General features: G+C 37.4%; 1 protein-coding gene across 2 annotated transcripts in view; it reads left to right on the top strand.

The window, feature by feature from the left end:
* The window catches only part of HDAC8 (histone deacetylase 8), a 238,562-nt gene that overhangs the window by 88,633 nt on the left and 128,178 nt on the right, over positions 1 to 21,751 (top strand). Inside the window, exons 8-9 of one of the 2 annotated variants that reach the window (XM_036840554.1) lie at positions 12,571 to 12,743; positions 15,235 to 15,329. In XM_036840554.1, the coding sequence (XP_036696449.1) occupies positions 12,571 to 12,743; positions 15,235 to 15,329 (268 nt within the window). Of the gene's footprint in view, positions 1 to 12,570; positions 12,744 to 12,831; positions 13,242 to 15,234; positions 15,330 to 21,751 lie in introns of those variants that run through there. The other variant, XM_036840555.1, reaches the window with a different exon arrangement.

Here is a 21,751-nt window from a genome sequence, read left to right as displayed (position 1 = left end):
CTAGTAATTCAAACTAGACTAACATCATCGTACAGTACCTCAGGGAAGGGGCTTTAAGAATCATTTGTAATTAGCATATCAATTATTTGTATATAAGTGGATGTGCACAAAGTGCATAAAAAGTTTATTCTCTTAAGTAGGACAAACATTCCCCAGCACAGTCCTGTTTACACTATTAATTTGCTTAGCCAGCCCTTTTTGTGCCAAGATAGATGTATGTAAGACATGCTTATTTCCTCAGGGAAGAATGAATCGCTTCCCTATGTTTAGTCCAGTAACTAAGAAGCGGAGCGCCACTTGATTGGTTTGGGATTTCCAGGATATGGAGTTTTGAATTTGCATACAGACTAGAGAGATTTCATATGGAGAAGATCTGGCAGCCGTTGCCAGAGACCCAGTTTCCCCATCTGGATTTCATTGGAGTGATCTGGATTTCATCAAGCAACAGGACACTGATCCTAAATGATCCACCAGACACTCTAACATAGGCATGTTTAAAATACATCCTGCCCCAGAAAAATAACTGCTAAAATATGATGAGTTGGAGTTAGTCTATGTGCAGTACTTAAAAGTAATAAAAATGCATTTCTTTTTAAGTCCCACAAAAACCGTGCAATATCAAGTTAATGATGAAAATCAATCCCCAAACTCTTTTCTTGCACACCTCATTGTGTGACGGCATGGCAGAGATTTCCAATCATCTGGGAAAGGATATTATATTTTGATGAGCTGCACCAGGTGCTAACTATATGGCAGGATTTCGGCTTTGAATCTTAGGGAGGCCCTCCTGGGTAAAGAAGGGTGAGGGAAGGGCTAGGGGCATGTTTATTGTTAACAAATCATTATTGTCTACCTAAATTCAAAAATCAGAGCAAGTGAATTGAAAAAGAAGAAGTATCAGGTATATAGGGAGTGTAGAAAATATGATTAGGAAATGAGAAACAGAGATATAGGCCTATATTTCTACCCGTATGTATTAAAACTGTACTCTAGGTAAATTGTGAATTCTTCAAGCCTTAGAGAGTAAAAACTAAGTGCAGAGAGCGTAAGCACAAGCAGTAAATATACACACAAATGTTGTAACTACAGTTTGGAATGACTCCAACTCTCTCCTTTCCCCCAAGGGCATCACTATCCAGGGTCTGCAAAGGCCAAATAGCTGTTTGGCTTCCAATCTGATTTTTTGCTAAGAAATCAGAGAAGTCGGTTTCAATTTTAATAATATATTCTCCCAACCTCTATCTAACAGAAAGGCACTTGTGTTTCTGCCCCTTCTTAAAGTGAATTTTGTGTTTGGTGAAAGGTAATAGATTGGCAGCGCTGGAAAAGGAATTACTGTATTCCCAGAACAGGTATAACCAGGCAGTGACACTATGAAATTTCTCTCTGCCTTTGGGGAACATTAGAGTACCATTCAGGAAGTCACTGCTATGGTGTGCTGTGCTGAACTCAACAGTATCCTAGTGGGCTGAAGGAATTAACATAGCACTCGAAGGGCCTGACTTAAGGCCATTCATTTATTCATTCAGCATTAGGGAGTGCTTACCATGTGCCTGGTGCCGGGAGAAGACTTTTGCAAATGTTATATCATTTAATCCTCATAATAACTCTGTGAGGGAGAGAATATTCTTGTTTTACAGAGACGGTTCAGAGAAGTGATTTGTCCAAGTTGCTATTGCAAGCACTGGATCCAACTTTGTCTGACCCCCAAGTGCAGTGTTCTCCCTGAACTCCATGCTGTGGAGGCTGCAAAGGGGATGGATGAGACATGCCCAAATAATGTGATGCATAGCAGAATGTAATCTGTGCTTGTGTGAGTGGTCCTGGTGGTTACAGAGCAGTAAAATGACCTACCCCAGGTCAAATAAAGAGTCATTAGTATAGCTAGACATAGGATTCATATTCTTTAAGCCCTCTTCCATTTTGGGGTTTTTTGGTTTGGTTTTGGTTTGGTTTGTTTGTTTCGGTTTAGCTCTCCAAACCAGCCTGCCTCTCCACCTACCCCACCCCCTGCGCAGATAATATATATTCTGCTTCCTAGGGCCTTGGGCCTTTCAGAATGTGGAGAGCCAAAGAGCACTGGGGTTTAGTGAAAAGAGCACTAGATTTGAATTAGAATTAGTGTTCTAATTCTAGCTCGTCGATTCACTCTAGGCCGCTGGTAAGGCCCTTTAATTCTAGATGACTCACTTTCCCCTGTGTGAATGAGAATGGTTTACTTCAAAGAGGTAAAGAGATAAGTAATAATAAACTAAAAATAGTGCACAGCCCTTTTTGTTGCCAAGGTGACATATAATTGATGAGTGGAATTACTTTCTACAAAGCATGTTAGAAAGAGATGCCAATTAGAATCTGTGTTTCTGTATAATGGACTCAGCAATGAGAGAAAAGATGCCCCTGTAAAATGTTAAGAAACTACATCTTAAAATGTAAAACAGCAAAAGCGATCTGAGGATTGTTTGGGAAGGTTGGGGGTTTAGAGGTTTGAGGTTGGTTGGTTTGTTTTTCTTTTATAGCTTTGGGTGTTTTGTTTTGGTTATCCTAAAGATGTTAATGGAATCAGTACACCTTGTCTGATGCTAAAAGCAGAAAGAGAGACTTATAGGAAATTAAATGTCTTCTGGATATGTCCAAGAGGCACCCATGGCCCCAAACAAAATGACACATCATCCTCACCTCAGGGAGCCCCCCCACCCCAGTTCCCTGCATCCCTGAACCATTTGTAATAGATATTCAGGAATCCCCGAGGCATTTACCATATGCTGCATCCCCCACAGGTTGAGTTTTTGCAGAATGAGTCAGCAGTACCTGAGTTGAGATATGACTGAGGGAATTTAGAGAAGACAATACCTGTGAAAAGTTGACAAGCTCCCATTTGGGACTGATTAGCCATCTTTGGGTCCTTAACGCAATCCTCCCTCTGAATCCCATACAATGCAGTAGGTTTAAAATGTTTATCATAGAAAGGGTTTTGCTGTTGGCAATAAATTTTCTCACACTGACTTTGGAAGCTCACAGTGTTAGTAGCAAATATTTCTCTCTTCTCTCCATTTCCTGCCTTTCTTGGTTTTTCAACTTTGAATTCCTCATTTCTTTAATCTCTGTTGAGGAAGTCTCTAGAGGGTGCTGAGAGTGCTTGTTGGAAAATACAAAGATGATAAGGCTGGTCTAGGCTGATTTGCAAGCGAGCAGTTAGGAGACAAACCTGCTAGGAGCATGCACCGATCAGAGGTCTGGCTATAGAGGGGCAAATTTGGGTTACCAAATCTATCACCAACATTGATTAAGGATAATTGTCACACCATCTCTCTGGCATTCCATTTCCCTGAGAGGAATCTTTTAGAACTTTATGTATTTAAAAACAAACAAACAAAACAAAACCAGGTTCCACCACTGGTATTAGAGGTAAAGTGGCACCAGTGAATGATCCCAAGGGTACACCATAGAAGCTGTGGTCTACCCTGATGGAATAAAAGAAAAGGGGATAATGCTACAATTTGGTTCTTGGGCTTTTCCTTTTATCTAAAAGCATCATTAACGTCATCACCCCTGGCTTTTATCCACCTCCGGCACCAATCACCTTCCCCAAATCAATGCCTGTAGAAACAGCTGCCACAGCCTCTCGTCCTCATTTGCATAGCCTTGTCTGAAGAGCAGACTGCTCAATACTGAGGGATCCGGTTTCTCATCAAGAAAATTGCATTTCAAATGAATATCTTATGTGTTTATAGGGAAGTTACTAATGTAGTATAATGAGATGCCTGTCCTCCCCCTCCTTTCTGGGTAAGCGATTTTATACTTTCCCAAAACCTAAAATTAATGATTGCAGTGTAGCAGATAGTACTGTTACAGTGGTTAGGGAAGCTTTTCCAAAAGCAATCTGGAATGATATTTCATTCATTTATTCATTTAATAACTATTTATTGAATGCCTCCTATGTATAAAGTATTAAGTCTACCCTCAAGGAAGCTGGTGGAAATTTTTAAATTATAGATACACAGAGAGATATACATATATATTCACATTCATACACAGTCTAATAAAATGAAACATGTAAAGTTATAAGAACCATAAGAGATAAAATGCAGTGGGCACTCAAAGGGAGAAGATACTTCAGAAAAGGGCTTAATTGAGGAGGTAACATTTGATCTGGCTCCTAAAAGGTAGCTAATTACTATATCTTTACAAAGTGTGTAAATGTGTATGTGTTTATGAAATCTGGGTGAAGTTTAAATGTATGAGATTGCAGGAGAAGATGTTCTATGCAGAGGGTACAGCAAGATCAAAGTCAGAAAAGGCTGAGCTCTGTACAGAGAATAGCAATGGTTTAGTTTGTCTGGACTGTGAAGTGCATGAGAAGAACAATTTGCAAAGAAGATTGGAAAAGTGGGTGGGAATCACCTCACGCAGGACCTGGAATTCTTGGCAATGAAAATTTGTACCATGTTCTGCAAGCATTTGGGGAACTGCCGAAGGTTTTAGAATGAGGGTATAGTATAATTAGAGCTAAAGTTAACACTCGAAAAATAATAATGCAGTGCCTGCTACTGCTGTTATACAAAATAATGTGTGAAGTGGCTGGAACAAGCACCTGATGCACGGTAAATCATGGAAGCAGGTATATTGTGGTGATTTAGAACATGGACTGGTGCCAAGAGGCCTGGGTTCAAAAGCCAGCTTGCCACTTAATAGCTGTGTGATCTTGTACAGATTTCTTAACCTCTCTATGCTGCTGTTTCCCCATTATAGAATAGGATTAATGATAACACCTATTTTATAAATTGTTATGAGAGTCACATGAGCTAATACATATAAAGTGCATAGAACAGTGCTCAGTTTTTAATAAAGTACTCGATACATGTTAGCTGATATTATTACTATCATTTTTTATTCATGAAGGAGATGGAATTTGAGTGAGCCTTTTAAAAATAGATATGATGTAGACATGTAAAAAGGTGACTTTCAGGCACAAGGAAGTGCATGACAAAAAGGAAGTGCAAGGTGAGTGGGGTGAACCATGGACCATTCTGTTTGCCTACAGAATAATGTAGGTTAAGGAGTTATTAGAAAATAAGATTCAAAAGGTAGGCTGGAATCATATCATGAAGGACTTTGAATCATAAGCTAAGAATTTTAAGCATCATCTAAAGACAATGGAGAGATATTGAACGTTTTTGAGTAAGGAAGTAACTTGATCAAAACCTTCCCTAAGGAAAATTAATCTGATGGTGGTGTGTGTGTGGGGGTGTTGGATTAGAGAGGTAAGAGACTTGAGGCAGAGAAATTAATTAGGAAGCTATTGGTGTAATCCACAAGGAGGTCATAAGTGCTAGATTAGAGTACTGCCATGAGAGCATGAGAGCGGAAAGGATGGAATAGGAGAGGGATTGGTGCAAGTCTGGTAACTGAAGAGGAGCAAGGAAAGGGAGGAATCACAAAGAGCCTCAGAGTTTTGAACACAGATTACTGAAAGGATGGGGTATCGTTAGCAGAGACAAAGAATAGAAGAAGAGGTAAGATGATAGGTTCAGCACTGTCAAAATGGAGCTGTAAATCACAGATGACTTTGTAGAAATTGACAAGCTGGTCCTAAAATTTATACAGAAGTTCAACCCGGAATAACCAAAAAAAATCTGGAAAAGGAAGAACAAGGTTGGAGCACTTCCCAGCTTTAAAACTTACTACAAAGCTATTGTAATCAAGACAGTGTGGTGCTGACAATGAGGCTAGACATATAGAGCAATGGAATAAAGTTCAGAGTCCAGAAATATGTACAGTCAATTCATTTTACTCAAAGAGTGCCAAGACAATTCAATGGGGAAAGAATAGTCTTTTCAACAAATTGTTCTGGGACAACTGGATCTCATGCAAAAAAAAGTGGTTTTGGACACATACCTCACACCATATCCAAAAGTTAAGTCCAAATAGCATAAACGGTCTAAATGTAAGAGCTTAAACTATAAAACGCTTAAAAGAAAACATAGATGTAAATGTTCATGACCTTGAATTAGATATTGCTCTCTTAGACATGACACCAAAAGCACAAGCAACAGAATAAATATAGATAAATTGGATTGCATCAAAACTTAAAACTTTTGTGCTTCAAAAGACACTATCAAGAAAGTGAAAGACAACCCATAGAATGGGAGAAAATTTTTGCAAGTCATGTATCTGATAAGGGACTTGTATTTATAATATATCAACACTTACAGATCAATATTAAAAAGAAAATAGACTCATTTTAAAAATGGACATAGACCTTGGCATAGACCTTGCTCTAAGGAAGATATACAAATGGCCAAAAAGCACATGAAAAGATACTCAACATCATTAGTCATCAGTGAAATGCAAATCAAAACCACAATGAGATACCACTTTATACCCACTAGGATGGATATAATATTTTTTTTAAAAAAACAACAGAAAATAATAAGTGTTGGTGAAGATGTGGAAGAAGAATTGGAACCCTCATCTGTTGCACATTGCTGGGGGAAATGTAAAATGGTGCAGCCCCTGTGGAAAACGGTCAGGCAGTTCCCTCAAAAGGTTAAACAGAGAGTTACCATATGACCCAGCAATTCTACTCCTAGGTATATTAGAAAAATGAAAACATGTCCACAGCAGCATTTCTCGTATTAGCCAAAAATTATAGAAATAACCCAAATGTCCATCAACAGATGAATGGAGAATAGATAAAGAAAATGTGGTATATACAAACAATGGAGTATTATTTGGCCATTAAAAGGAATGAGGTACTAATACATGGATGAACCTTGAAAACATTATGCTAAATGAAATGAAAGAAGCCAGTCACAAAAGACCACATATTATATAATTCCATTTATATGAAAGGTCAAAATTAGACAAATCCATAGAGACAGAAAGTAGGTTAGTGGTTGCCAGGGGCTGGAGGTTGAAGAGTGGTGGGAATAGGTAGTAACTGCTATTGGGTACAGTGTTTCTTTTGGGGATGATGAAAATGTTCTAGGGAATTCCCTGGTTGTCCAGTGGTTAGGACTCCGTGCTCTCACTGCCGAGGGCCCAGGTTCAATCCCTGGTTGGGGAACTAAGATCCCACAAACCACGCGATGCAGTCAAAAAAAATGTTCTAAAATTCATTGTGGTGATGGTTGCACAACTCTGTGAGTATACTAAAAGCTGTTGAATTGTACACTTTAAATGGAGGAATTGTATGGTATGTGAATATTGATAAAGTTGTTTTTTAAAAAAATATTTTTTAAAAAGATTTTTTAATGGAGCCGTAGCCATTGATGATGACCAGCTGCAGATTTTTTAGTAGTATCCACTGTCAATTGCTTCTGAGAAGTTGATAAAGATAACAGAGAAAAGGCTTTTGGATATCATGACACAGAGGTCTCTCTCCCTTCAAGAAAGCAGCTTCAGGAGAGCAGTGAGATCAAAAACTGGATTGCAAGAAGTATGTAGAGGTGGCCAATAAGTAGACAAATTTGGCAGTGTTGAAAAGGGGACGAAGAGATGGACAACTTGTAACCTAAAGGGACTAAATCAGTAGGAAGACAGAGACTAAAGATCTAAGAAAGAGCTCATTGGTGTTACATGACCCATAGAGCAACAGGAAAGAGAATCTAGTGCCCAGCTGGTGAAATTAGCCTCAAGGAAGAGAAGGAATATGAGGGAAGACATTTTCAGGTAAAGAAAAGAGGTAAAAGAAGGCATTTATTAGACATAGCTTCAACCAGCTCACTCAAGCATGAGGCAGAAAAAGTTTGATCTTGAAAGATACACCTCAAACTGTTTCTCATCGTTGACTGAGCTGATTGAAACTATGTGTAATGAATCAGGAGTTACCTCTGGAGAGGGAGTAGAGATGGAGAAAAGGAGATTTTTTTCCCTTTTATTTGATAGACTATTATTATGTTTGATTTTTTAGCATGAAGAATGTACTCATTATATTTGTATTTTTAAAAAATCAGACTAGATGCTGCAAGAAATGTAGTTGTTTACCAATTGGAGGTGAAGCAAAGGAACTGTCAAATTACACTGTGTACAAAATACCCTACCTTTTTCAAAGCTTCTAATTACCCTTTTCTCTACCCATCTGAAGCCCTCTTCATCAGAACTCCCTGAGGACTCATTTTCCCTTCCTGGTTATCATTAAAACAACTCTCCCAGAAACACCTGCCTTCCTTTATCCTTTCCTCCCTCCCAGTACCAAATATTCATGACTGTCATATGTATATGCTTTTCTTGTGTGTCAGTGTGTATTGCCCTATCAATTCTACGATAGGAATATCTCCCAAATCCATCTCTTCCTCCCGACCCTTGCTGCCACTGGCCTGGATGGTTGCAAAAAACCTCTTGATAACCTTCACTGTATCCTACGCTGTAATCAGAGGATCTTTTCAAAATGTAAATTTAATCATGCCTTGTGCATGCGGTGCACGCGCACATGCACACACACGTTTGAGACATTTCATACCCTTTAATGAATTCTTTTCTATTGAAGTATAGTTGATTTACAATGTTGTGTTAGTTTCTGATGTACAGCAAAGTGATTCATATATTCATATATTCTTTTTCATATTCTTTTCCATTATGGTTTATTACAGGATATTGGATATAGTTCCCTGTGCTATACAGTAGGACCTTGCTGTTTATCTGTTTTATATATAGTAGTTTGTATCTGCTAATCCCAACTCCTAATTTATCCTTCCCCAACTCCCTTTCCCTTTTGGTAACTGTAAGTTTGTTTTCTATGTCTGTGAGTCTATTACTGTTTTGTAAACAAATTCATTTGTGTCATATTTTAGATTCCACATATAACTGATATTATATGGTATTTGCCTTTCTCTGTCTGACTTACTTCACTTAGTATGATAATCTCTAGGTCCATCCATGTTGCTGCAAATGGCATGATTTCATTCTTTCTTATGGCTGAGTAGTATTCCAGTTTTATATATATATATATATATATATATATATATATATATATATATATACATACATACATACACACACACACACACACATACATACCATGTCTTCTTTACCATTCATCTGTCAATAGACATTTAGGTTGTTTCCGTGTCTTGGCTGTGAACATTGGGAATGCATGTATCTTTTCGAATTAGAGTTTTCTCTGTATATATGCCCAGGAGTGGGATTGCTAGGTCGTATGGTAGCTCTATTTTTAGTTTTTTAAGGAACGTCCATAGTGTTCTCCACAGTGGCTGCACCAGTTTACATTCCCACCAACAGTGTAGGAGGGTTCCCTTTCCTCCACGCCCTCTCCAGCATTTGTTATTTGTAGACTTTTTAATGATGGCTATTCTGACCAGTGTGAGACAGTTTTGATATGCATTTCTCTAGTAATTAGTGATGTTGAGCATCTTTTCATGTGCCTCTTGGCCATCTGTATGTCTTATTTGGAGAAATGTCTATTTAGGTCTTCTGCCCATTTTTTGATTGAGTTGTTTGGTTTTTTTGATATTAAACTATATGAGCTGTTTGTATATTTTGGAAATTAAGCCCTTGTCAGTCCATCATTTGCAAATTTTTCTCCCATTCTGTAGGTTGTATTTTCGTTTTGCTTATGGTTTCCTTTGCTGTGTAAAAGCTTATTAAGTTTGGTTCAGTCCCATTTGTTTATTTTTGCTTTTATTTCTATTGACTTGGGAGACTGACCTAAGGAAAACATTGGTATGATTTAGAGACATTTCATAGCCTTTAAGTAAAAGTCCAAACTGCCTGGCCTATCTGGCCCTTTGTGCTCTAACCCACGTTTACTTCACCAGCCTCACTCCCACCACTCCCTGCTCCAAGCCTTCATGCTCTGGTGTGTGCAGTTCCTTCTGTAAACCTAGTCACTTACCCATAACCCCCACAACCCTCCCTGCTTCCAGTTCCCATACCTTCACCCCCATGTGCCTGTAAACTTATCCTAATCTTTTTTTTTTTTTACTTTTTATTTCAAGATAATCATACATTCACAGGAAGTTGTAATGAAATGTACGGGGAAGTCTCTTCTTCCTACAGCCTCCTCCAATGTTGCTATCTTGTACAATTATAGTATAACATCAAAATCAAGAAGTTGACATTGGTACAATCTATAGAGCTTATTCAGTCTTCACCAGTTATACATGCACTCGTGTGTGTATGTGTGTGTGTGTGTGTGTGTGTGTGTGTGTGTGTGTGTGTGCGAGCGCATAGCTTTGCATAACCACAACCACCAGCACAGTCAAGGTACAGAACTGTACCATCACCACAAGGCTCTCTCATGCTACCCTTTTACAGCCACACTCATCCCTAACCCCTGGCAACTACTATTCTCTTCTCCATCTCTCTAATTGTTTCACCAATGGTATATAAGTGGAATCATGCAGTACAGATTTTGAGATTGGCCTTATTCACCCAGCATGTGAGATCCATCCAAGTTTTTTGCATGTATCAAGAGTTTATTTCTTTTTATTGATTAGCAGTATTCCAATGGTATAGGTGTACTGCAATTTGTTTAACCATTCACTTGTTGAAGTACATCTGAGTTGTTTCCAGTTTGGGTTGTTAAAAATAAAGCTGCTATGAACATTCATGTACAAGTTCCTATATGAAAATAAGTCTTAACTTCTCTGGAATAAATGCCCAAGAGTGCAATTTTTAGATTGTATGGCAAGTCCATTTTTAGTTTTGACAGGAACCGCCAAATTATTTTCCAGAGTGGCTATACCATTCTACATTCCCACCCAAAAGGTCTGTGTGATCTAGTTTCTCCACATCCTCACCAGCAATTGATATTTTCACTGTTTTTCATTTTAGCCACTTTGATAGGTGGCTCATTGTACTTCTCATCTTTTAAAACCTGACAAGAGTTACTCTACTTTCTCCTCTGTGCCATCACTGATATTTCATTTATCATTGTGTTTTAATTATTTATCGATATAGTCCAAGTCTTCCCCTCTGTTCTGAGCTATGTGAAGATAAGAGCTGTGCCATATTCGTCATTTTTTTTTCCTGCAGCATCTGATACAGTTACATACTGGACACACAGAGGGCACTCAGTAAATGTGTGCAAAGTGAGGGAAAGAATGAAAATGAAAAATACGTTAGTCTTGCTTGCCTCCCCCTCCTCCCCGTTAAGCTGTAAACCTTTTTAAAACAGAAATCACACCTTCCTCTGTGTCTCCCAGCAGCAACTAATAGGGTGCTCTGTACGTGTAGCTGCTCAATAAATGTTGGCTAACTATTCAGGTGGCTTATCTTCCCTCTGCACCCAGGAGATAAGCACATGAAAGAGAGAATAGGCCCGAGTATTCCTGTATTAAAGATCATATGTCATAAGTTTTATAATATTCTTATAATCTCCACAATCACTGAATATTTGTCTGTGTAGATGAGAAATCAAAACAAAACGGTCTTTTGAGTCAAAGAATGCCTCTGCAACTGAGCACTTTTCAATAGTTTCAATACCGTGGTTACATATGAATTTTGGAGGACAGCATTTCATATCCCTGCATTCTTTTTGCAGTTTCAGAAGGATCTGGAATTTTTCTATTTTTGCTGAACTGGTATAATTTGACATGTTGATTATGAAGGGGTCATTAACCCCAAACATTTTTTATCACTTTTTGACTCTGCATTTTCTCAACTCTGAAGTATGTTAATTTGCACTTGTTTATATGTCTCTGTAAGAGTTACTCAAGCCCTCGAGGACTGGTATATGTTTTGTCTGGGAGCTAGATTGTAAGCCCCTTGAGAGCAGGGACCTTATAACTCCTAGGAATGCATCCTGGACATTGTCAACATTCAATTAATGATAATACTAGAAGCCTGCCTAAGGTCATCTGTCACAATAACAACTTCCTTTTCATCTCTAAGGCTTCTAACCGTCAGGAAAAGCTCTTAGGTTGATTTGATAACATTGAATGATTCTACCCAAAATTATGCTCATTATTACCCACTACAATTTGTTCTTTAGAGTGCTTTCAGATTTATAATTTTGGATCAGTTATTATGGTTCCCTTCCCTATAATACCCTGGTTACATACAAATTTGGGAGGGCTGCATTTCATAACCCAGAAGTCTTTTAGCCTAATACAAAGTAAGCTGATAACATCTATGCTTTCAAAGCCTTTAATTCTCTTCACCAACCCTCATTGATAACTAGGTGGTAAACTCCAAGTATATTGACAATCTTAACTTATCAGAAATAATCCTTAATTCAGTGTATTGTCCTATTTTCACAGATTGTAAAATGGAGTAAATATGTACTAAACCAGTCCTATGGCTGTTGAAGTTAAATTGATATGAATATTTAAAGGAAGTCTGAGTTCTAAAACAGAAAAACAAATTTGGTCCTTGGTGAGGATGGAGGTAGGGGGCAATTTTTTTGTAAGTCAGGATTTTTGAGCTACAATTTACATGCAGTCTGATTTACCCCTTTTTAGATAGAAAGTTTGATGAGTCTGACAAGTTGGATTTTTTTTCCCTTCACTATTTGCTGATTCAACTATACCCCCCACTACCCTCCACAACCACCCTTAGACCAAACCGCCCTATCTTTTTCTGACATTTTGTCTCCTTTTTCTTTTCCAGTGTACTAAAGGAGGTGTACATAGCCTTTAATCCCAAAGCAGTGGTCTTACAGCTGGGAGCTGATACAATAGCTGGGGATCCTATGTGCTCCTTTAACATGACTCCAGTGGGAATTGGCAAGTGTCTTAAGTACATCCTTCAGTGGCAATTGGCAACGCTCATTTTGGGAGGAGGTGAGTACAAAGGAAGGTCACCAGGAGAATTTGTTGACCTTCCCCCATGTTTTGTCCATTGACACTGAGGAAAACTTGGCTTTCTTAGATTGGATAATACCAACCTGCCCATGGTCCAGAAGCCTGAGTCAATGAACTCTGCCACCTTCACAGTTCAGCATAAGGAAGTACTCTGACACACTTCTCCTCCTCAGCCTGGCATGTGCATTGACTCCTTGGCACTCTGAAGTCTAAGTTTCCATTCCTGAAGCAAAAGTGCTTTGGTTAAAGGTGACATCAGATCTTATTAAGAATAGAGAATGTTAACCCCAGTGGACTTTGATCCATCTTCTCTCAGTATAGCCTTTGAGTCCCAGTTCTAATCATTATCTTTTGGAAACATACCACTAAAATTCTAACCCTACTCACATATAAGTAGTAAACACATGAATTAATTGAATATCTAAGCTGAATTCAAGAACAACTTCTCCCCCACTAAAAAAGCATGGATTTGTTACAATAAAGCAAAATTGAGAGATCTAAAGTGTCTCTTGGGCATTTTTGCCTTCAGTGTGTACTGATATTTTGTATTACTTAACCAACAGAAAGCTGGGTCTATTCAATAGAAGCATTTACACATTTGTGAAAGGAACCTTTCACAAACCTCAACTACCTTTGAAGGTGCCTTGCTTAGAATCTTCTGTCTATCTGGCACAATCTTTATTACATTAGATAAGTGGACTGGTGTGTTAAAATAACATGGTCAAGCAGATTGAGCTTAAAATGTATGTATTATGGAAGCGCTAATAGTTTGTTGTTTGTCAAACTGTTGTAAAAACCAAATTAGAGGAGATTGTGGGAAGGCCTTATGAAAATGAGTGAGCATTCAACACAAATACACAAGCCTGGTCCTTGGGCAGCCTCAAACCCTAGAGGGATCGAAATTAAAGGTGCTTACAAGAGACAACCTCTTATGAAAAGCTGGCGAGAAATGTATTAACTTCAACTCAAGGAAAAGATAAAATTGATAGGTGCTGCGGACATATTACTTTCCTTAACGGCACTAAAGACAGTGATTATGACACAGGTAGGGCCAGGGGGAAGAAAAAAAGCCCTTTCCTCAATATACATCTGTGTGAATCCGACTTTTGTTTGAGGCTACAGCCTTTACTTAGCACTTTCAAAGCCTCTTTGCTTTCTCAGCCCCAAGTCTTGGCTTTTGAATATATAACTCTTCTTATTCAGTATGTGTATTCCTGAAAATACCTTTGCATAAATGGAATTTTTGCAAATCAAATCATACTGTATGTATGCCAGAGAGAGCTTGCTACTTAAAACCTATGGGGACTCTTTTTGAAATCAAATAATGATACCCAATAATTTGATCTGATAAATTCAGATTTTCCATGTCAGGAGTGTTTAAAGTAATACCTGTACTATTTCACTTCAATTCTCAACCCCCAGGAACACATAGACAATTGGCAGAGATGGCCACGTGCCCAAACTTCAGTGGACCCCATTGAGGCCAAAAAGACACATTGCAGAAGCCCCAGCATCCCTGACCTTTCAAGGAATAGAAAGGCTTAAGAAAAGGGCGCCATATGTCTCAATCTATACATGTTATTCCAGTGTAATTATTAATAGTGTCCCTTTTTTACTCTTAAAAGTGTACCATTGTAGATGATAAATGATATGGTCACCCTACCTAAAATAGACCAGATTCTATTTCCCTCAGGCTGCACTGAGGTTAGGAAATCTTTCCATTTTATCCTTACACTCTTGGAATTTAAAGGCCAAATGTTCTAGTGCTTGTATGGCAGAACACATCTATTCAGCACAAAAATATGCTGATTATTAGCCAGTATAATATGGCTGCTGGGTGACTGTGACAGGACCTGACGAGGTGAGTCAGAGCGTCAATCAGCAGTCCCTTTCTCATCTCATTCTCTTTGATCTCTGCCACTAGGCCTGTATTTTGTGGAGAAAAGGAATGCTGAAATGAAAAGAAAGAAGTCTGTTTCTGTCAGCATTTTCCTTTTCTCTTTCCTGGAGGTTTCCAGGGCTATATCTGCCAATAGCTTTAATATACAAGTCACATCCAGCAGTCATTTTATAGAATTGTTACAAAATTCATCACAGAAACCTTCACTTTGAGTAGGTCACCTCAAAAGATCTGGGTTCCAAGGATCTCAATCTTACCAATGACTCTTGGTGGAATTGAGGACCTTGGAATCCTTGGGTGCATATTTGTTCAGAGATGAGGGCCTTTTTAATCTTTGTAGGCCTTGGACTTCCCAATTCCACATTGTGCATGGTCTGACTGGTTCACTAAAGACTGCCTACTAAGTGGTTCAGAAATATCATAAAGGGATGTTTAGGTGAAATTCTGCAAGTTAGAATTATCTTTCTAGCCCTTTTGTTAAAACATTTTTCTCTCCTTCCTTACCCCCCTTCCCTCTCCTGCTGTTCTGTGACTATTCTTTCCTAACTTCACAATTCTTGATGGAGACAGGAGGCTATAACCTTGCCAACACGGCTCGATGCTGGACATACTTGACCGGGGTCATCCTAGGGAAAACACTATCCTCTGAGATCCCAGATCATGAGGTAAGTAAGGCTCTGACAAGTCCTCTCTTCTTTAAGGGGAAGAGCTGAGTCATTCCACCTAATCAAAATCACGTCCTCACCACTCAATACCGTTTTGTTGAGAGACACTCCAATAACAATAACACACTGTCTTGGCAGAATAGTGGACTCTTGTTCCAAAATATCCAAGACCTTCTGCCTTTTTTTTACAAGAGATCTCAAAGGCCAACCAACTTTAATTTCTCAATTAATTACAGAGACTGTGGGAAGGGGTCACCTGTTCACACAAAGAACTCTTTGGAATATGTGCATATTTTCATCCCCTAGACTCAAAAAAGAAGGGGCAATTTTTTTTAAATGTAGAAGCTGGGTTCTCCTCTAACTTTAAAAAGTCCTATTGGTGGTATGTCAAACCTCTGTTCTTTGGTGGTAGTCCTGGTCTCTCAATTTTCTTTGGCTGATGTAAAATTTAAAAAACACACAATCACCACCAAGACAGGTCTGGTATTTTTCCAGCGATTAGTGGCGCACAAAAGTTGGGGCAGGACCATCCAAAACGTGAAACATGTCATTTGAACCTTTGCCATTTTCTGTAGTCATATGAGATGGGCTTTATGTTTTCCAAGGCATAGATGTCTGTTCTAGTTTTCTCAGAACAGGTGTAATAGAAAGCTCTCTGAGAGCTGTGAGTGTGCTGATGATCCCTTTATCTGAAGGTGTACCCCTTCTCTTCCCACCCACCCTGACACCTGGCGGGAAGCATGTTATCACAGATCAGGATGTGTAGCTGCAGGCTTTAGACTGTGACTTATAATAATGAATCAGTGGCTGCAGCCCCACCTTCTCAAGCCATCTCCCAAGGAGTCGAGATGGTACTTGGGTTATAACATTTTGATTCCTGCTCGATGCAGAAGCTGTACAGTTGGGAGCTTTATGCTTTTTCAAGTTACTATTATTTTTTAAAAACTAGAAACAACTTAAACTAATCTCCTTCCAATTTTCTTCTAACCACAGATGACGTATAATATTTATCTCAGAAAAACCACTCAATGTGTCTAGAATACAAATAGAAGGCACTCTGTAATTTGAGACAATTTGCTGGTGTCAGGGTTAATAGAAGTCTCTTTTCTTGACTTGACTTACCTTTATTCAGTATTTGGAAGCTGTATGAAATATAAAGGTAAGAGAACAAATTACATTTGTGAACAAATTTAATCGCTGTTATTGCCGTGGGAATATCTCAGATTGCATTGTAATTTAAAGCGCTGAGACTTTAAAAACTGATCAAGTTATGTCAAAAAGTAGTTTTAAGAGGTAGAAGCCTGAATTGAGAATGAGTGTTCTGTTCCTAGGAAACAATGCAAATCTATAGATTCATCTATCTTAAAAGGTTGATAAAATTTTAATAAAGGTGAATACTGCCTCTGGTACCTGGAGATGCCTGGCTGGTTGTGGACTTGGCCTTCTAGATAGACATGTCCTGTCTTTATACTGATATAGCCTGCCAGATTAGATGAGATATAATGTATGTCAGGTGCCTAACATACAGTTCTTGGCACACAACAGGCATTTTTGAAATGCAAGTTTTCTCCTTCCCCTTTGTATGCACCTAACAACTTCTTATACCCAGACATTTATGACTTCGTCATTCATAAATTTGTCCAAACCCTTTCGAATCCCTTCTGTCATATCCTTCTGGTATAAGAGATGTGAGTCATCCAAGAGGGAACAAAGAAGAAAATTGAAATGACAGTCTTCCAGGTACAGTAAGATAACATTTTAATGAAAATTGCCAAAAATAGCCCACACAGTGTAAAGGCATATATAAGTTTTGAGCCACAATACACAGTTGCACACAAATATCCTTGCAGTCCTCTGTAATCAGATCAACAAATGGTCACTCAAAAAATATTTACTGAGCACCCGTTGTGTGCCAGGCACTATGCTAGGTGTCTTGGAAGATACAAAGACACTAAGACCTCATCCCCTACCTCAAACAGCCTGGGATAAAGGGAGGTATGAGTGCTGGGGAGATATGTAGATACACAAATAAATATATTACACAGCAGAATAAGAACCACAAGACTATAGGAACAATGGCTATGGAGATGTGCCTCAAATATAAAGGGGATACAAAGGAGTGCACAAAATACCCTGCCCTCCATGAGCTGAAAATGTAATTGAGAAATCTAATCGGTGAAAAGGTCAGGACAGTGCAGCAGGCAGCCACAGTCTGCTGGCTAACCCCCTCACTGTCTTCCCTCTCAGTCTCGGCTTTTGTTCTTCTGTCTCCTAGGATAATAATCCTCCTCCTCCAGATGCCCTTTTCCCACCTCTCTATGATCTTCCTCAGTCCAGCGTAAAGCCCTATGCCTTTAAAAATCCCTTACCTAAATATACCAAGGCCCTTTGAGCTCTTCCTTCACGTTCATTTGTTCTTTTCATTCCTTTACCAAATATTCATTGGGCCCATACTACTTGTCAGGCCCTATTCAGACCCGATACAGGGATACAAGGACTAACAAGATAAACCCAGTGCCCTAAAAAATCTCATCATCTAATAGAGGGGACAGAACAATGTGCTCAACCCAGGACAGATGAGGAGCGTAGAGGAAATGTTTCACCAAGACTTTAAATTGAATTTTGGAGGTTGATTGGGAGTTTGCCAGGTGAAGAAGATGGAAAGGCATTCTGGGCAGAAGGAATAGAAATTGGAAAGGACCTGGTACCTCGTGGGACCAGGGAGAAGTTTGATATAGTGGAACACAGGGTTTATGAGAGAGAGAGAAGGATTAAGGCTTGAATGGAAATTGCAGCCAGATTATGAAGAGCCTTGAATGATGCACTAAAGAGCTTACACTTTCTTCTGTGAAAACAGATGAGCTTTGGTCTTTAGAAAGCTCACTTGATAGCAAGTGTATGTTACTAATGTAAAACAGTCTTGCATTGCAGTCTATAGGTTGCAGTGAATTCATAGATCGATTTGGGGCAAAATAATATCTTAATATTTACTCTTTCAGTACATGAATTTGCTATCTCTTTCCATTTACTTCAGTCTTTAATTTCAAATTTTAGTTTATACTTTTCAGTGAACAGGTCTTACACAAATTTTGTTAAATTTATCCCTAAGTATTTCATGACTTTGATGTTGTTATAAATGGTATTTTAAATTTCAATTTCTAATTGTTTGTTGCTAGAATATAGAAATACAAGTACAATTGATTTTTTTATATTTATCTTGAATAATGTAACATTGCTAAACATTAGCTCTAGTAACTTTTTTGTAGATTCTTTAGCATGTTCCATGTATACCAACATGTCATCTGTGAATAAAGAGACTTTTACTTATTCCTTTACAATCTTCATGCCTTTTATTTCTTTTTCTTGCTTTATTACACTGGTTGGGACCTCCAATGCAATGTTGAATAGAAGTGGTGAGAATGAACATCTTTGTCTTGTTCCCGATCAGTGGGGGAAAGCACTTGATCTTTCACTATGAAGTGTGAAGTTAGTGGTAGAGATTTTTTTTTAATATCCTTTATTAGGTTGAGGAAGTTCCTTTCTATTCCTAATTTACTGAGAATTTTCCTCACAAATGAGTGTTGAATTTTGTCAAATGCTTTTTCTTCATCTACTGAAATGGTCATATGGTGTCCTCTTATTCTGTTAATACAGTAAATTGCATTAACTGTTGCTTTTTTTATGTTAAACTAACCTAGCATTCCTGAGATAAACCCTACTTTGTCATGGTATATTGCCCTTTTTATATATTGCTGGATTCAGTTTGTTGAAATTTTGTCAAGGATTTTTGTGTCTATGTTGATGAGGGACATTGACCTGGTTTTTTTTTTTTTCTTTTCTTGTAATGTCTTTGTCTGGTTTTGATATCAGGGCTATGCTGATCTTATAAAATGACTTGGGCAGTATCCCCAAGTCCGCTGTTTTCTGAAAGAGTTTATGTAAAATTGATACTGTGTCTTACTTAAATGTTTGATAGAATTTGTTAGTGAAAATATTTAAACCTGGAGTTTTGTTTGTGGGAAGGTTTTTAATTATGAATTCTATTTCTTTAATAGTTACATGGCAAGTCAGATTTTCTATTTCTTCTTGCTTCCATGTTGATAATTTGTCTTCAAGGAATTTGCTTATTCACTCATAATTTTCCCTTATTATTCTTTTAAAGTCTATAGGTCTATAGGAGCTATAGTGATGTCCCCTCTTTAATTCCTAGTATTGCTAATTTCTTCCCTTTTTTCTTGATCATTTTAGCTTATGGTTTAACAGATTTAGTGAACTGTATTTTTTTCAGAGAACCAGCTTTTAGTTTCATTGACTTTATTTTTCTCTTTTCTATTTCATTATTTCTGCTCATATCTTTGTTATCCTTCATTCTACTTATTTTGCATTGATTTTTAGTTCTTTTTCTAGTTTCTTATGGTAGAAACTTAGTTCATTGATTTCAAGCCTTTCTTCTTTTCTAATATAAGTATTTTATGTGCAAATTTGCATCTAAACACTGCTTTAGCTGCATCCCACAAATTTTGATATTCTCTTCATTTCCATTTGGTTCAAAATAGTTTCTAATTTTCTTCTTTGACTGATGGGTTATTTATAAGTGTGGGTTTTTAAAAATTTATTTCCAAATATTTGAGGACTTTCCAGATATTTTTCTATTTATATTAACTTTAATTTTGTTGTGCTCAGAGAACATACTTTGCATGATTTCAGTCCTTTTATATTTATTGCAATTTGTTTTATGGTCCAGCATATGATCTATCTTGGTGAATGTGTCATGCAATTTGTAAAGAATGTGTATTTTGCTGTTGCTGGATAGCATTTTCTATCATTATCAATTAGGTCAGGTTGGTTGAGAGTGTTATGTCTTCTATATCCCTACTGATATTTTGTCTGCTTGTTCTGTCAGTTACTGAGAGAGTTGAAATCTCAACCATGATTTTGGATTTGGCTATTTTTCCTTTTAGTTGTGTCTGTTTTGGCTTTATGTATTTTTGAAGCTTTGTTATTAGATGTATACACACTTAGGGTTGTTATATCTTCTTGATGAATTGACCCCTTTATTATTAAGAAATATCCATCTTTATTTCTGGTAATATTCCTTGTTCTAAAGTCTACATTGTCTGATTTTAATATTGTTGTACATGCTTCATTATGATTATTATTTGTATGATATATCTTTTTCTGTCCTTTTACTTTTAAGCTATTTATGTCTTCATATTTACAATGGATTTTTTGTAGACAGCATATAGTTGGGTCATGATTTTCTTGTCCAGCCTGACAATCTCTGACTTTTAGTTGGCATGCCCAGACCACTTATCTTTAAATTAATTATTTATACCTTCAGGTTTAAGTCCATCTTCCTATTTGTTTTCTATTTGTCCCCTCTGTTGTTTATTTCTTACTTTCTATTTTCCTGCCTTCTTTTGAATTAAATGAATTTTTTAAGGATTCCATTTATTTTCTGTATTTGCTTATTAGCTATAACTCTGTTTTAATTTTTTGTGGTTGCTCTGGGGTTTACAATATGCATTTTCAACTTATCATAGTCTACCTTCAAATAGTATTACACTACTTCATGTGTAATATAGCACACTTGTGACAGTATTCTTCCATTTTTCCCTTTTACTTCCATGTGCTATTGTAGTCATATATTTTACTTTTGCATATGTTATAAACCCCATGATACATTGTTATTATCTTTTAAACTGTCGATTATATATTTTAAATTTTTTAAATATTTATTAATTCATTTAAAATAAGACTAATATTGCCTGTGCATGTTAGCACAAATAACATGTTGTGATTTTTTTTAAAAACTGTATTTTCCAAGAAAAAAAGAAATTTCATGAGAAGAATGGTAATGCTATACATTTTTGCACATCTCTATAACATCTGGCTTAATAGATGACAGCTGAGTTCTCATACCTGCTTCTACATTCAATGTGTTTTGATATTATTTTTGTTAATGTATATGGAGAAAATCCAACTTCACATAGATCTGTAGATGGAAAAGGGAAGTGTATTTTAATAACCTTTACAGGTCATTATGGATATTCTTCTTTGATACTACACAAAAACTCTACAAATGGTAGTTTCTTAAAGGTTAACGCTGTGTGGAATCTGAAAACGTATCAGTGAACTTTGTATGTACTGTTACATTAAAATTCATTGATCATCTTGTACTCTGAAGGGATATTTGACCCATCTTATTCATATTGATTATTTGGAAAATATCAGTTCACTAAGTTATACAAATATTACAAATGTTGAAACACTTTATGCAGTATCAGAAATCACACTAAACTGATGTGAATGCTGATTTCATTGGAACAAAGCTTAAGTTTTGGGAAACTGTCAAGCTTATAGTGGCAGAGTGAAGTTTTTCAAAATTCTGATTTTCATTCAAAAACATGTGAGGGACTTCC

The sequence above is a fragment of the Balaenoptera musculus genome, chromosome X (genome assembly GCF_009873245.2).
Source record: "Balaenoptera musculus isolate JJ_BM4_2016_0621 chromosome X, mBalMus1.pri.v3, whole genome shotgun sequence".
Classification (NCBI taxonomy): Eukaryota; Metazoa; Chordata; class Mammalia; order Artiodactyla; family Balaenopteridae; genus Balaenoptera; species Balaenoptera musculus.
This window is presented reverse-complemented; position numbering and strand designations above follow the sequence as displayed.